This window comes from Coregonus clupeaformis, chromosome 18 (assembly GCF_020615455.1).
Source record: "Coregonus clupeaformis isolate EN_2021a chromosome 18, ASM2061545v1, whole genome shotgun sequence".
Taxonomy (NCBI): domain Eukaryota; kingdom Metazoa; phylum Chordata; class Actinopteri; order Salmoniformes; family Salmonidae; genus Coregonus; species Coregonus clupeaformis.
The window spans coordinates 31,901,119-31,916,448 of record NC_059209.1 but is presented as its reverse complement, the minus strand read 5'-3'; the positions used below and the strand labels follow the sequence as shown (position 1 = coordinate 31,916,448).

Here is a 15,330-nt window from a genome sequence, read left to right as displayed (position 1 = left end):
CGTTTCGGGTAGCCTTCCACAAGCTTCCCACAATAAGTTGGTTGAATTTTGGCCCATTCCTCCTGACAGAGCTGGTGTAACTGAGTCAGGTTTGTAGGCCTCCTTGCTCGCACACGCTTTTTCAGTTCTGCCCACAAATGTTCTATAGGTTTGAGGTCAGGGCTTTGTGATGGCCACTCCAATACCTTGACTATGTTGTCCTTAAGCCATTTTTCCACAACTTTGGAAGTACAGTGGGGAAAAAAGTATTTAGTCAGCCACCAATTGTGCAAGTTCTCCCACTTAAAAAGATGAGAGAGGCCTGTAATTTTCATCATAGGTACACGTCAACTATGACAGACAAATTGAGAAAAAAAAATCCAGAAAATCACATTGTAGGATTTTTTATGAATTTATTTGCAAATTATGGTGGAAAATAAGTATTTGGTCAATAACTAAAGTTTCTCAATACGTTGTTATATACCCTTTGTTGGCAATGACACAGGTCAAACGTTTTCTGTAAGTCTTCACAAGGTTTTCACACACTGTTGCTGGTATTTTGGCCCATTCCTCCATGCAGATCTCTAGAGCAGTGATGTTTTGGGGCTGTCGCTGGGCAACACAGACTTTCAACTCCCTCCAAAGATTTTCTATGGGGTTGAGATCTGGAGACTGGCTAGGCCACTCCAGGACCTTGAAATGCTTCTTACGAAGCCACTCCTTCGTTGCCCGGGCGGTGTGTTTGGGATCATTGTCATGCTGAAAGACCCAGCCACGTTTCATCTTCAATGCCCTTGCTGATGGAAGGAGGTTTTCACTCAAAATCTCACGATACATGGCCCCATTCATTCTTTCCTTTACACGGATCAGTCGTCCTGGTCCCTTTGCAGAAAAAACAGCCCCAAAGCATGATGTTTCCACCCCCATGCTTCACAGTAGGTATGGTGTTCTTTGGATGCAACTCAGCATTCTTTGTCCTCCAAACACGACGAGTTGAGTTTTTACCAAAAAGTTATATTTTGGTTTCATCTGACCATATGACATTCTCCCAATCCTCTTCTGGATCATCCAAATGCACTCTAGCAAACTTCAGACGGGCCTGGACATGTACTGGCTTAAGCAGGGGGACACGTCTTGCACTGCAGGATTTGAGTCCCTGGCGGCGTACTGTGTTACTGAAGGTAGGCTTTGTTACTTTGGTCCCAGCTCTCTGCAGGTCATTCACTAGGTCCCCCCCGTGTGGTTCTGGGATTTTTGCTCACCGTTCTTGTGATCATTTTGACCCCACGGGGTGAGATCTTGCGTGGAGCCCCAGATCGAGGGAGATTATCAGTGTCTTCCATTTCCTAATAATTGCTCCCACAGTTGATTTCTTCAAACCAAGATGCTTACCTATTGCAGATTCAGTCTTCCCAGCCTGGTGCAGGTCTACAATTTTGTTTCTGGTGTCCTTTGACAGCTCTTTGGTCTTGGCCATAGTGGAGTTTGGAGTGTGACTGTTTGAGGTTGTGGACAGGTGTCTTTTATACTGATAACAAGTTCAAAGGTGCCATTAATACAGGTAACGAGTGGAGGACAGAGGAGCCTCTTAAAGAAGAAGTTACAGGTCTGTCAGAGCCAGAAATCTTGCTTGTTTGTAGGTGACCAAATACTTATTTTCCACCATAATTTGCAAATAAATTCATTAAAAATCCTACAATGTGATTTTCTGGAGAAATAAAATCTCAATTTGTCTGTCATAGTTGACGTGTACCTATGATGAAAATTACAGGCCTCTCATCTTTTTAAGTGGGAGAACTTGCACAATTGGTGGCTGACTAAATACTTTTTTTCCCCACTGTAGTGTTCTTCAACAAATACCTCTGGGTGTGTCTCAAGCAGTGAAATGATATTATACATGCATGAGGAAAAAAATGTCAAATGTTCTACATAGAAGAGCATACCAAATCCCAGGACATAGTGTTTACAATACTGTAATAAGCTTACATAATTGCTGTCACAAACTCCAAACAGTTGTCACGGACTGGTTGGATATTCATATTCATTTCCCAGTGAGCAAACCATTTCTGTACTTACAGCATTCATATAAATTTAGGTTGATGGACGTTTTTTTTATTGACAAGTCAATATAAAACTCATGAACGCAACCGTTTATGTCAAATTGTTTACATTTACAGTCATTTAGCAGACGCTCTTATCCAGAGCGACTTACAGTTAGTGAGTGCATACATTATTTTATTTTTTTCATACTGGCCCCCCGTGGGAATCGAACCCACAACCCTGGCGTTGCAAACGCCATGCTCTACCAATTGAGCTACATCCCTGCCGGCCATTCCCTCCCCTACCCTGGACGACGCTGGGCCAATTGTGCGCCGCTGGGTTTTCACACTCAACAGTTTCCCATGTGTATCAAGAATGGTCCACCACCCAAAGGACATCCAACCAACTTGACAACTGTGGGTTGGAGTCAACATGGGCCAGCATCCCTGTGGAACGCTTTCGCCACCTTGTAGAGTCCACGTCCCGACGAATTTAGGCTGTTCTGAGGGCAAAAGGTGGTGCAACTCAATATTAGGAAAGTGTTCCTAATGTTTCGTACACTTAGCTTTTTATACAAAATGGAAATATACACTATGTCCGATGGAGTAGGGCTGTACAGGTGGTTGTGTTTATGCATCAGTCCTCATCACTGCTCCATGCGTCTTCAAAAGCAGGGTTCACCATAACCTGGCTCCCACCCTGGGATGGAGAAACACATTCAGTAAAATACTCTCTACTCTCGTGTTGTTTTGAGTTAAAGCGATTAAGTAATCAGGAAAGCATTAAACATTTCCCAAGTGCAAGCAAGCAATTATTATTCTGTTTCCAAAACTAAATATAACTGGTGACACTGCATTGGGAGCTGGCTGAAGATGCCTATAGACATAATTTCATCAGCACCTGGGGAATGTAGCCAAGTTGAGGCTGTGTGTGTGTGTATACCGAGTTACCCTAGTAAGGTGCTGCATAAGCCACAACCCCTATGATCTAATTTCTGTGTGCACAAAGGCGAAGTTTGTTTGCATTGTCGTGACTGGTCCCAGAGCCGACTAGGTGAAAAATCTGCCGAGGTGCCCTTGAGCAAGGCACTTACCCCTAATTGTTCCTGTAAGTCGCTCTGGATAAGAGCATCTGCTAAATGACTAAAATGTAAATGGACTGGTATCAAATAATAAGGTCCTACTAGATGCCTGTCTATTAGTCTGGCTAATGTGACAGCATTTTAGAATGAGAACAGGGACCTGCGTATTATTACATTTACATTTTAGTCATTTAGCAGACGCTCTTATCCAGAGTGACTTACAGTTAGTGAGTGCATATATTTTTCATACTGGCCCCCCGTGGGAATCGAACCCACAACCCTGGCGTTGCAAGCGCCATGCTCTACCAACTGAGCTACAGGAGGGCCGAGCATTCTTTCATTTTTCCTGCTGTGTAGCCTCCTACCTTGGCGGCTGTCCCTTCTCCTTCCATGTCTGGGGGTCGTAGAACAGGAACCCAGGCTAGGATGTTACAGTCTTTACCTCCGCTGTACAGCTCCTGGAAACACGCAGAAGAGAGGAGTGCTTTAGCCTGGGTCTCAATACTCTGTGCTCTTTACGTCCCGGCCAGAGCCATATATTTATCTAAATATATGGCTCTGGTCCTGGCTGCTCTTGTACCCATTTTGTCTGCACCTCAACTCCCATTTGGTTTAATCTCTGTGTCCCATATACACATGTTAGCATTTGGTCCTAAATTAGCCAAGTTTGTCAAGTGGAAAGAAACATGTTGGGGAAGTATCCTGTCCAGAGTTATTACAGCAGTGTCTACCTTATGAAACACTAGACTCAAAACAATGACATAATCATCATCCAGGAAAACAACCAATAGAAGTTCATCAAGTCCAAACCTGCCAATCATTTGAAGAGGTGTATTTGTGGGTGGCAGGTAGCTAGCGGTTAAGAGTGTTGGGCCAGTAACCGAAAGGTCGCTTGTTTGAATCCCTAAGTCGACTAGGTGAAAAATCGGTCGATCTGCCCTTGAGCAAGGCACTCAACCCTAATTGCTCCTTTAAGTCACTCTGGATAAAAGTATCTGGTAAATGACTAAAATGTAAAATGTGGCATTAGCCTACTTCAACTAAAAAAGACAAGAAGCAAAAAATAAATTCCAGAACTATGTGTTCTTTCCAAATAAACAAACACTAGTTGCTCCGCCACATTCTTACAGCTTTAGTAAGTAGGACGTTAGGCGGATATACTCTGACACCATAACTAATGTCTAACACAAATACTACTGTGATGAGATATGAAATGTGATGTGCATGAGTAGGATATGCATAACACTGAGATACTAAGGAAACTGTATAATCATGTATACTGCCCTACCAAGCAAAAAGACTAACTGCAAATTTGGTCCAAAATGAGTTAATGTCATTTTTGCTACATTAAATACATGCTTAATCATGTGGACAAGTATCCTGCCTCTATTGTATTGTGTTTTGGAGAAAATGGGGGTCATGTTAGCAGTAACTGCATAAGGTTACTGTGAAACCAATGTAAATAAAAGCCGTTTTTCTCAGTTCCACGCTATGAGCAGTTACTGCCTTTTTGCTTGGTAGGGCAGTATAAGGGAATTTATGCGCCGTTACGTGGTATAGCAGTTGGAGTAAAGAAAGGAAAGACATGCCTTGGTAAAAGGAGATGTTATCGGATGATATGACATAGCACTACCCCGTTCTTCAACAAACCTCCCATTGCAGTACTTTGACAAGTAAACAAAACTCTCCATAAAAGAGAACAAACTGATTTCTGGCCTTCACCTTTATAATCATTAAGGCCCAATTGTTTTTCATACCCCTGTGACTAGGCCATGGCTAATGGCTTTACATGAGGATGTTGACTTTAATATGTAATCTATTCAAGGGTAAGTTACCTACTGTAGCCTACCTCAAACACTCCCCCACTACACCTCACAGATCTTGTCCTGCTAACCTTACCATTAACAGGAAAATGCAAAAGAGGTGAGGCCGTCTCAATTCAGTATTTTCTCTGATTAACATTAGTGAATGGCCACAGTGTTCCGTACCTTCCATGGCAGGTTATCATATCATCTGTGACGACTGTACCATAACAAACTGACAATGCGTCAGCTATCTACGCGCAGGATCCTGATAATGTGGGTAGAATATGAATTTGTTATGATTCTCTGTGAGGTACAGGAGGCCTTCAAGGCCTCTGGTCTGCTAGGGTTGTATTCATTAGGAACCAAACAGAAGCAAATGGGTAGAAACAGGGAGGGACCTACCAGGTTTTCCAATGCAAAACATTTTGCTATGGTTTGCTCCAGTGTGCACTAATGAATATGACCCACGTCTCAGAGACCTTGGCTCAACTTAGGAACAATATGATGGCACATGAGCTGATTTACATGAACATGCGTAAGGTATTGATAATGAACAAACATAATGACGTTAATAACACTGTCATTTCTTATTAGTCTATAGCCATAAAGGATGGACAGATGCACCGACAGACAGACAGGCAGACAGTCAGTCAGTCACCTGGTAGTCGGGGTGGAACTGGCAGCAGTCCACGTTGTTGTAGTGTCCCCTCAGCATGGTCACAAGTTCCCCGGTGTGTAGAGCGTACACAGCCACCGAGCTGCCACAAGGTACAAACACAAATTCCGGGCTGCAGCCACGAGACACCGTGATCTTTAACCCCTTACGGCTTTCGTTACTCACCTTCCCATAGTTCACCTGAGAGACAGAGAGCAGTTGGGAAGGTCAGTTGGATGGATGACCAAGCTAACAGTAGAACAGCACTTCAACTATCAAACTGCTACAGTACATTATGTAGAGTGGTCATAAGCATGGAGGAATTCAGAAACCAGGTTAAATATAGACCTCAACATGTGTTGTACTGATACGGACTACGCCAGCTAAAGTGGGCTTCCCTCGGATTCGTCGAGTTCAATGTTTAAAGATGTACTGTATAACCCATTTCAGACAGAAGATGTGGTATGTTACCTGTAAAAAATAAGGCAATGTTTATATGACCCCCTTTCATACAGCCCCTTACTTACCACTTATTTCAGTGGGTAACTGTCTAATTGGGGAGGGATGGGGGGTGTTGTTAAACCATGGAGGCTGTTTGCAGTTCAAATTAGGGAGGTGTTAAACAATGGAAGTGTTAATGAATTTACCTGCAAAAAGCAGAGCACCATTCACACAGACCTGATTCCTGTATTTTGGTTACAGGGTCTGTGAAAATACAGGAATCATGACTAGGTCTTTAGGTGGCTTTTATTCAATTTTTCCATGTTTTACCCCCTACCCCTTTCAGATATACGAAAAAGCTGGTATAAAAATGCAGGCATGGTATATTAGTGGGATTTTGGTCTGTGTATGAAAGGGATATATGTCTTCAAGTCATCATGCAGGCAAACTGTTTCTCCTAACCTAAAGCAGCACAGGACCTTTATGTGAAGGCTTGAGGCCTTCACCTGCAGACCCAGTTAGTGAGGGGAAGTTTATGTATGGGAGGTAATGGGGTTAGAGGCACAAGGCACACTGATGTCCCTTAGTGCCGAGGCCGCTGTCGCAGAGAGGGATGGCTACTGATCATTTAGGGTAAGGCCTGGAAGAGCCACACGCGCTATGTAATGTGTTACAGACAAGGCCTCCAGGGATGGGCAGGAAACGTGCACGCACGCACACAAACACACACAGGGCATCAGGGGTAGAGCCTTGTCCTCACCCTCATCCATTGGATCCCCGCCAGACAACTTTTCCACCCTCTCTTTCTTTCTCTCTCTCTCTCTCTGTATCTCTCACACACACACATAACCTACCAGTGTGTTCTTTCCATTGGCGCTGTTCCACAGTCTCATGCGGTCGTCTGTTCCCATGGTGAGAAGGTAGAGGCCGTCCACCGTGAAGCAGAGGCCATTTACCCTTCCATTATGGGCTGTGTTCACTGGCAAACACACACGCGTCATTAAACGCCAATGAGATAATGTAACTATTATTTAAGGGGAAAGGACACAGTTTTATCTGGGAAGAGCGTTTGGTAATCATGTCACTCAACCCTTTATCGCTTCTCTTTACCCCATTAAATTATTTTTATTTTTATTTTATTTTTTCCACCAGGTAAGCCAGTTGAGAACAAGTTCTCATTTACAACTGCAACCTGGCCAAGATAAAGCAAAGCAGTGCGATAAAAACAACACAGAGTTACATATGGGGTAAAAAACATAAAGTCAAAAATACAACAGAAAATATATATACAGTGTGTGCAAATGTAGCAAGTTATGGAGGTAAGGCAATAAATAGGCTATAGTGCAAAATAATTACAATAGTATTAACACTGGAATGCTAGATGTGCAAGAGATTATGTGCAAATAGAGATACTGGGGTGCAAAAGAGCAAAATAAATAACAATATAGGGATGAGGTAGTTGGGTGGGCTAATTTCAGATGGGCTGTGTACAGGTGCAGTGATCGGTAAGGTGCTCTGACAACTGATGCTTAAAGTTAGTGAGGGAGATAAGAGTCTCCAGCTTCAGAGATTTTTGCAATTCGTTCCAGTCATTGGCAGCAGAGAACTGGAAGGAATGGCGGCCAAAGGAGGTGTTGTCACCACTCTTTCACTATCACGTAGACATCTCTCCATCCAGCTCTTTTCTCTCTACCCATCTCTCACCCTTAAATGGTTTCTCTCTCTTTGTATCAGTTTTCTTTCCATCAATAGCAAACAGCAATCAGCAAGCAAAAGCATTTGCTCCCGGGCTAGTAGAGTAGAAACTGGTTTCCCCCCATAGCTAGGAGCTGTTCTCTCATAGCCAGGGGGTCAGGGAGCAGGGAGAGGACAGACAGACATCTCGAGAATGTAGCCTACAGCTCGCCTCCAGTGAGACACCTTGTTATTACAACTAAGCTTTGCTGATGACAAATGGATAAGTGAATTTTGTGAATTTCACAATGTTGCATCAGATAGATGCACTGGCTATGCAGGTCTGTTCAGTGTGTGTGTGTGTGCGCAGTACTAATAGGTGTCATAACACCAGCATTGTTCCAATGAGGTAAACTGGAGGTGTATACATTAGTGGTCCTCTGCTTGAGATGTCTGATGTGTTGTGTGGCTGTGGGGGGAGTCAGGGAGAGGGGGGAAGTGTGACAGTTTGTTCCTACCTGCGTCTGACGAGGTCTTGGACTTGTCCCCGTTGTGTTGGTCCAGAGAGAACAGACTCCCTGAGGCCCGACGCACATCCCATACCAACACCCTGCTGTCAGTACTGAGAGAGAAAGACAGAGACAGAGCGAGAGAGAGAGACAGAGCAACAGAGAGAGAGAGAAATAGAGAGACAGCAACAGAGAGAGAGAGATAGAGAAATAGAGAGACAGAGCAACAGAAAGAGAGTGAGAGAGAGAGAGAGAGAGAGAGAGAGACATGAGAACCCTAAATCAACAGCCTTCCATCCCTCACCTATCCCTCAGGGGACATGTGTCAGCCCCTTAGGGCCCTATAGGGATATAATGTAGAAATGTCCCCTAACTGGTCTGCAGATGAAGGTTCACATCACTGGGCATCAACAACGTAACACTACAACAAGGCAACACAGTCCCTTAAATTGTCCAGCTATAGTGCCTCACATTTCCTCAAAACAGCCCTCCGTATAAAAAAAGAATCTCACTCCATACAACATTTCCAAAGACAGTGTGCTTCACTGTCCAATTGCCCATGTTATCAGTAGCAGTTGAAATGCTGCTCAGTTGTTTTTCAAATCACTTACAGCCCAAAGGGACAGTGATTTGATCCCAATGGTTTAATTAGCTGATCTAATTTGGCGTAAACCAGCGGAGTACTCTCTCCCTGCCATATGCTGCGTTGTTATTCCCAGGGAATAGAGGCTGGTACAGTCTCTCTGTGTGCCAATGCTTCCAGATAGCAATGAGCTCAGGTAAATCCCTTTCACACTTTCACTAGCTACATTGGCATTTCTATGATACTTGGGCGTGAAATGAGGGAGGGACATTTATCTAAAGGCCCTTTAAGGTAGTTGTATCTGTGGTTGTATCAATAAAATATTGATATTGACCAATACAATTTGATTTGATCATCTCTCCAGGTGTGGTGTAAGTTGGCCTACCTGGCTGTAGCTAAAATGTGCTCATATCTTGGCGACCACCGGACAGATAGGACCTCACCTCTGTGACCTGTGGGATAGAAAGGACAGTCAGTGGAAGTGTGTATGTGTGTACACGTTTTACTATATTTGTGAGTACCAGAAGTCCTCACAAGTATAGTAGACTAAAATTCTGAGAAGTGAGGACATTTTGCCAGTTTTAGGCTTAGGGGTTAAGTTTAGGGAAAATAGGATTTTGAATGGGAATCAATTGTTGGTCCCCAAAAAGTCCTCACAAGTATAGTAAGACATAGGGGTGGGTGGGTGGGTGGGTGTGGCTCTCACCCTGCAGAACCTGGATGCGTGAGCCAGACTTCAGGTCACAGAGCTGTACTTTCTGGTCTTTGGTACCCACTGAGAACACACAGATCAAGGGATTAATTGAGAGGTTACATACAGTACATGACTAAGACAAAGAAAAACATCTACTTTCACTGTGTGTGTTAACGCTTCGTGACAGAGGAGAAACTGAAGGCCCTGGTTCTCTCAGATGAGATAGGAGTGTATATAAAGAGAGCAGTTCTACTCTTGGATAAACATGAGCTAATAACACACATAATTCACATAGGGGATGAGAGCTGTCAGGGAGCTAGTGTTGACAGGGATGGACACAAAATAACCAGGGTTGGGTCCATCTGTTTGAAACCCGTTAGAAATAAAATGATAATTCTGGTCCGCCTGTCAAATTCTGATAATTCTAGCACCACCAGAACTTTCCAGAAAAAGGTTGATTGCTCCATCAGTAAAATGTGTAATTGAAAGACTTCATGGCATTTTGTTTTGAGTTCGGGGAAAATCTCAGAGAGACAAAGAACAACAGAGCGAGAGAGAGCAGTGTGGGCATTGGGAAGGTATGTGTACCCAGTCTGTCCTGCTCTGTCAGCAGGGAGGCAGAGCCTGGATTCCTGTCATGTCTCCAGAACAGCACGTCTCTCTAAACTGTTCCTGAGTCAGTTTCAACCCCTGACACCCCTAGGGGCATACACTCTGTACCACACAGCTGTTTCACAATCAACATTTTATTTTATTTTGTTTGATTTACTGAGGCCTCATATGTTCATTCTTAGATTATATCAGTAAGACATAGACAGTAAATAATATTTTAAGCGCATGACACACAAACACACATACACAAACAAGTCAGTATTCGATGTCCATCCATGTCTGAGGACGTCGGGAGATGATGTGGAAACCGGCCACTAGGGGCAACAGTGAGCGCTGTTACCTTCAAGTAGGTTTCGGTTTTGCTAGGGCATTCTGGACTGAGATGAGGGATGGTGGATGGGCGTAAGCATCTGCCTCTAGTGCCAAAGGTTGCATGTTCGAAATCCAGCGATAGAAAGTAGTTTTTTTAGATGTTTCTTTTAAGCCAAACCTTAACCCTTACCTTAGGCATTAACTCAAAATAGTTAACCATAAACACTTAAAAATGTGACTTTTGGAACAACTTTGAAATTTGATGTTTAAGAAACATGGATGAACGTCTAATTCTGATGTGAGACTGTGAGAGCTTGTTGCACACACACACACTATCACACACACCTGCGATGAGGCTGTGTTTCATGGCAATGGGGGACATGTGGTGACTGTAGACGTTTCCTTCAAACTGGAACACTTCAGCGGGCTACAGACACACAGGAAGGAGAGGGAACTATCAGCTTTAGTTCAACCTGAACATAAACTTGATATCTCTGTGCTGTAGAGAGACAACACTACCAGATGGGAAGAGCAAAAATGTATAGAAAACCACTGTTCAGTCAGTCGGTCAGCCGGCCAGTCAGCCAGTACAATTGGAAAGAACACTCGTGACTGACTGACACAATGGGACCAGGAGACAGAAATGAGGGATACAGCTGTGAGACTGGGAGAGGAATGGAGGGGAGTGGATGAGAGAAATGGAGGGGAATGGAGGAGAGGAATGGAGGGGAGTGGAGGAGAGCAGAGAAGGACATGGCAGTGTGGGAGAGCAGGGCATGGGACTAGGAAGCTGGAGGAGGGGATTAGAGCGACAGTTACAATGCAAATCCCTCTGCAAACAAGTGTTGGTGTCTCCTAGCTGACTCTGAGGTAACCATGGCACAGCGTAATTCTAGCTCATCACAGAGAGCACCATATGGGCATATGAGGCAGAGAGAGAGAGAGACAAAGAGTAAGGTATGTAAGGTATACCTTTAGTGTTTCAGTGTCCCAGATCTTCATGGTTTTGTCAAAGGAGCTGGAGACAAACATGCCTGTGTCGTGCGGGTACCACTGCACTGTCTCTACACTGAACCTGTGGACATACCGACTGGACCTGCAACATAAACACACTCACAGTGACCACCAGAGCTATTATCTCTCTCTCTCACACACACACACACACACACACACAAGAGCCTTTCTCTCTCACACACACACACACAGCACACCAGAGCCTTTCTCTCTCACACACACGTCCACAAATATTTTGTGAAGTACACTATCATAGTGATACTGCCATCTAGTGGATGCTACCAGGTATGTGAGCCACACACCTGCCTACAGTGCAGACTGCTTTACAGGTGTACTGGGGTTTCCTGCTGTTGTTCTCCAGGTCATACACCACAATCACACCATCTGCTCCTCCAGATAGCATGCTACAGAACAGACACGAGGAGAGGGTTATCTCCCAATGAAATAGCACCAGAAGGATTCTAAAGATGTGCTATATAGGCAACACATGTCTATGTTGAGTTGTAGGAGGTTGCTCATGTATCAAGTTATGTTGAACTCAGGTGATGACGGAAGTATGCAGCATTAGGTTACATGTTATAGGCCTAGGCTATATGGTAATCATAACAAATAATGTCCTCAATTGACATATTGTCAGACCTACTACCAATGATACTTACTATCTGCCCTCAATGACTTCAATGTCTATGGTGTTTATGCCGTTGCTATGGATTCGAGCCACATCTCTGTCATGATTCAGCTCTAAATTGAGGACCCTTAAGAGAAAACAAAGGAGACAGAGTCATGACGTCAGGTCGGAAAGTAGGATATGCCCGAAAGATACCCGAGTTCACAACATGGAATTCTAAGTAGGATGATCGTGCAAAACGATTTTCCCCAGTCGGAGCTCGTTTATTTACCGAGTTCTTAGTTGCCATGAACGCACTAAAGTCGGAGATTTCCGAGTTCCCAGTTGTTTTGAATGCGGCATTAAGCCCCACACCCCAACAGGGAAACCTAGTTAATTACCACAGCCAGTCACAAACCCCGCCTATTTATACAATGTATCTACAACTTTAAACCTAGCCACACTGTTAACCTTATGCCTAACCTTAAATTAAGTCCCAAAAGCAAATGGTTGTTTTCATGAATTTGTACCATATGGCCAATTTTGACTGTGACAACGACAAACAATGGTAACAATAGTGTTCCCATGCATGATATGGCCAACATTCCCTCACTCACCTCCGTGTTGACTCTGCCCGTCTCAGACGAAGTGGGTCGTCAAGTCCAGCCTGTCTTGCTGTTAGAAAACCCAACATCTTCCCACAATAAATGTATCTTTAAATTACTTAGCTAGCTAGTCTTGCTGGAATGTTTATGGTTGTTCTCAAGCTAGCATAGCTAGCTAATTGTTAGCTAGCGGGTTGGTTACCCATCTACACGTTCAATATCGTTAGCCACTAAACTAGCTTTGCAAACGCTTTGTGTGTACAATACATATTTGTGATCTGGGATTGATACAAATCCGATCGAATAATTTTATGTCATTATTTAACACCCTTTAGCTAGCTAGCTAACATCCAGTCAACAAGGGATGTGTGGGTGGCCATATTGTTACGTCAGGATTTTTGGAACCGCTCTGGGATAACAAGCGCACTCATTGGTTACTCTGATTCAGTCATCTAATCAAAAAATATCTTACTGTTATCTATTTTTAGATTGCATAAACAACAAATCCAATTGAACATGAGTTGATAGGTCTGGTTGTATGGTGAAGTATACGAGCACGATAGCTGCCTATATCATATTTTCTCAATATGAGCAGGATCGGAGGTCTATTACGCCGGACCTTTGGGGTGATAAAAGAACATGTGGGCAGCGACCATTTAGGAAATAAATACTACTGGCAGCCAGAGCAAAAGACTTGGACGGGTAAGTGGCTAACGTTACCTCATCCCCTCTATAAACTTTGACCTAGACGGACACCTCTGTCTTGTCCTACATAGCTACTTGTAGCTACGCAGGTATCTTCTAGAACTGTGCGATTTTATTACTGTAACGAGAAGCTATGCATTTTCGCTACGTAGCTAAGGTTACAGTAAATGTGTGCAGACTGTACAGAGCAATATTTGGTATAGGCTACAGTATCATATGTAACAGTAGCTAGCTAATATGAATTTCAATATTATAAATATAGTTAAAACTGTGACCAAACGTCCTATACAATTATGTTTTTAATCGGGATGATCACATGAGTTGTATTTTGAATTCTGATCTGTTTGTTACAACGTTATTGAGATCTTGGCTGTCACTTTTTGCTTTGTAAGATATGACCACTAGATGGAGTGCATGTACCTGTTTTGATATAATATACACTACATGCCCAAAAGTATGTGGACACCCCTTCAAATGAGTGGATTTGGCTATTTCAGCCACACCCGTTGCTGACAGGTGTATAAAATCGAGGACACCGCCATGCAATCTCCATAGACAAACATTGTCAGTAGAATGGCCCGTACTGAAAGGCTCAGTGACTTTCAATGTGGCACTGTCATAGAATGCCACCTTTCTAACAAATCAGTTCCTCAAATTTCTGCCCTGCTAGAGCTGCCCCAGTCAACTGTAAGTGCTGTTATTGTGAAGTGGAAACGTCTAGGAGCAACAACGGCTCAGCAGCGAAGTGGTAGGCCACACAAGCTCACAGAACAGGACCACTGAAGCGCGTAGCGCATAAAAATTGTCTGTCCTCGGTTGCAACACTCACTACCAAGTTCCAAACTGCCTCTGGAAGCAATGTCAGCACAATAACTGTTAGTCGGGAGCTTTGTGAAATGGGTTTCCATGGCCGAGCAGACACACACAAGCCTAAGATCACCATGCGCAATGCCAAGCGTCGGCTGGAGTGGAACTACCTGCCCGTATGCATAGTGCCAACTGTAAAGTTTGGTGGAGGAGGAGTAATGGTCTGGGGCTGATTTACATGGTTCAGGCTAGTCCCCCTAGTTCCAGTGAAGGGAAATCTTAACGATACAGCATACAATTACATTCTAGACAATTCTGTGCTTCCAACTTGGTGGCAACAGTTTGGGGAAGGCCCTTTCCTGTTTCAGCATGACAATGCCCCCGTGTACAAAGCGAGGTCCATCCCGAAATGGTTTGTCGAGATCGGTGTGGAAGAACTTGACTGGCCTGCACCGAGCCCTGACCTCAACCCCATCGAACACCTTTGGGATGAATTGGAACCCCAACTGAGAGCCAGGCCTAATCGCCCAACATCAGTGCCCGACCTCACTAATGCTCTTATGGCTGAATGGAAGCAAGTCCCTGCAGCAATGTTCCAACATCTAGTGGAAAGCCTTCCCAGAAGAGTGGAGGCTGTTATAGCAGCAAAGGGGAGACAAACTCCATATTAATGCCCATGATTCTGGAATGAGATGTTCGACAAGTAAGTGTCCACATACTTTTGGCCATGTAGTGTATCTAACAAACTACATCAGCTTCTTCAACAAATGTCTCACTCTCCACTTCCTTGTCTGTTAATTGCAGCATATTTGACACGTCAAAGCTCACTGAAGCCCATCTCTGTTTAAACATCTCATTCAAGCCATTATATAATATGACACTGCAACCATGTCACATAATTACAATCAGTTAATCTCCCTCTACTCTTCAGACACACACATTCCATTCAACCTGTGTATGAGGGTGTAGAACGAGGTCAGATCTCCCCAGTTGAGACATGAAGAAGATCTCAATTGCATCCTCTTGCCTCTCTCCTCGTCTCCTTTTCAAAAAGCCATTGGATCTTTCGGGCATATCCTACTTTCCGACCTGACGTCATGACTCTGTCTCCTTTGTTTTCTCTTAAGGGTCCTCAATTTAGAGCTGAATCATGACAGAGATGTGGCTCGAATCCATAGCAACGGTATGTAACATAACGTATCAGCCA

The 15,330-nt window shown here is 43.8% G+C and overlaps 1 protein-coding gene and 1 long non-coding RNA gene across 2 annotated transcripts in view; one reads left to right on the top strand and one right to left on the bottom strand.

Annotated features, from left to right (window-relative positions):
* Positions 1-2,502: 2,502 nt before the first annotated feature.
* Positions 2,503-12,997, bottom strand: ercc8 (excision repair cross-complementation group 8). The gene is made up of 12 exons (XM_041897230.2): positions 12,624-12,997; positions 12,059-12,154; positions 11,702-11,803; positions 11,358-11,481; positions 10,731-10,812; positions 9,474-9,542; positions 9,153-9,219; positions 8,194-8,297; positions 6,856-6,980; positions 5,564-5,761; positions 3,466-3,558; positions 2,503-2,718 (listed from the first exon to the last, which is right to left on the bottom strand). The coding sequence occupies exons 1-12, from the start codon at positions 12,698-12,700 to the stop codon at positions 2,656-2,658; spliced, it is 1,200 nt and encodes a 399-aa protein (XP_041753164.1). The 5' UTR covers positions 12,701-12,997; the 3' UTR covers positions 2,503-2,655.
* Positions 12,998-13,074: 77 nt separating this feature from the next.
* LOC121581854 overlaps positions 13,075-15,330 on the top strand; it is a 47,828-nt gene continuing 45,572 nt past the window's right edge. The window contains exons 1-2 of the long non-coding RNA XR_006003281.1: positions 13,075-13,313; positions 15,251-15,306. This is a non-coding gene — a long non-coding RNA (uncharacterized LOC121581854). The remainder of the gene's footprint in view (positions 13,314-15,250; positions 15,307-15,330) is intronic.

Excerpts from the sequence above, each read along its gene's own strand:
- ercc8 (XM_041897230.2), bottom strand. The coding sequence starts at position 12,700 with ATGTTGGGTTTTCTAACAGCAAGACAGGCTGGACTTGACGACCCACTT. Across the intron at positions 12,155-12,623 it reads CGGGCAGAGTCAACACGGAG|GGTCCTCAATTTAGAGCTGA; the intron begins GTGAGTGAGGGA and ends TTTTCTCTTAAG. Across the intron at positions 9,543-10,730 it reads GAAACACAGCCTCATCGCAG|TGGGTACCAAAGACCAGAAA; the intron begins GTGTGTGTGATA and ends GTGTGTTCTCAG.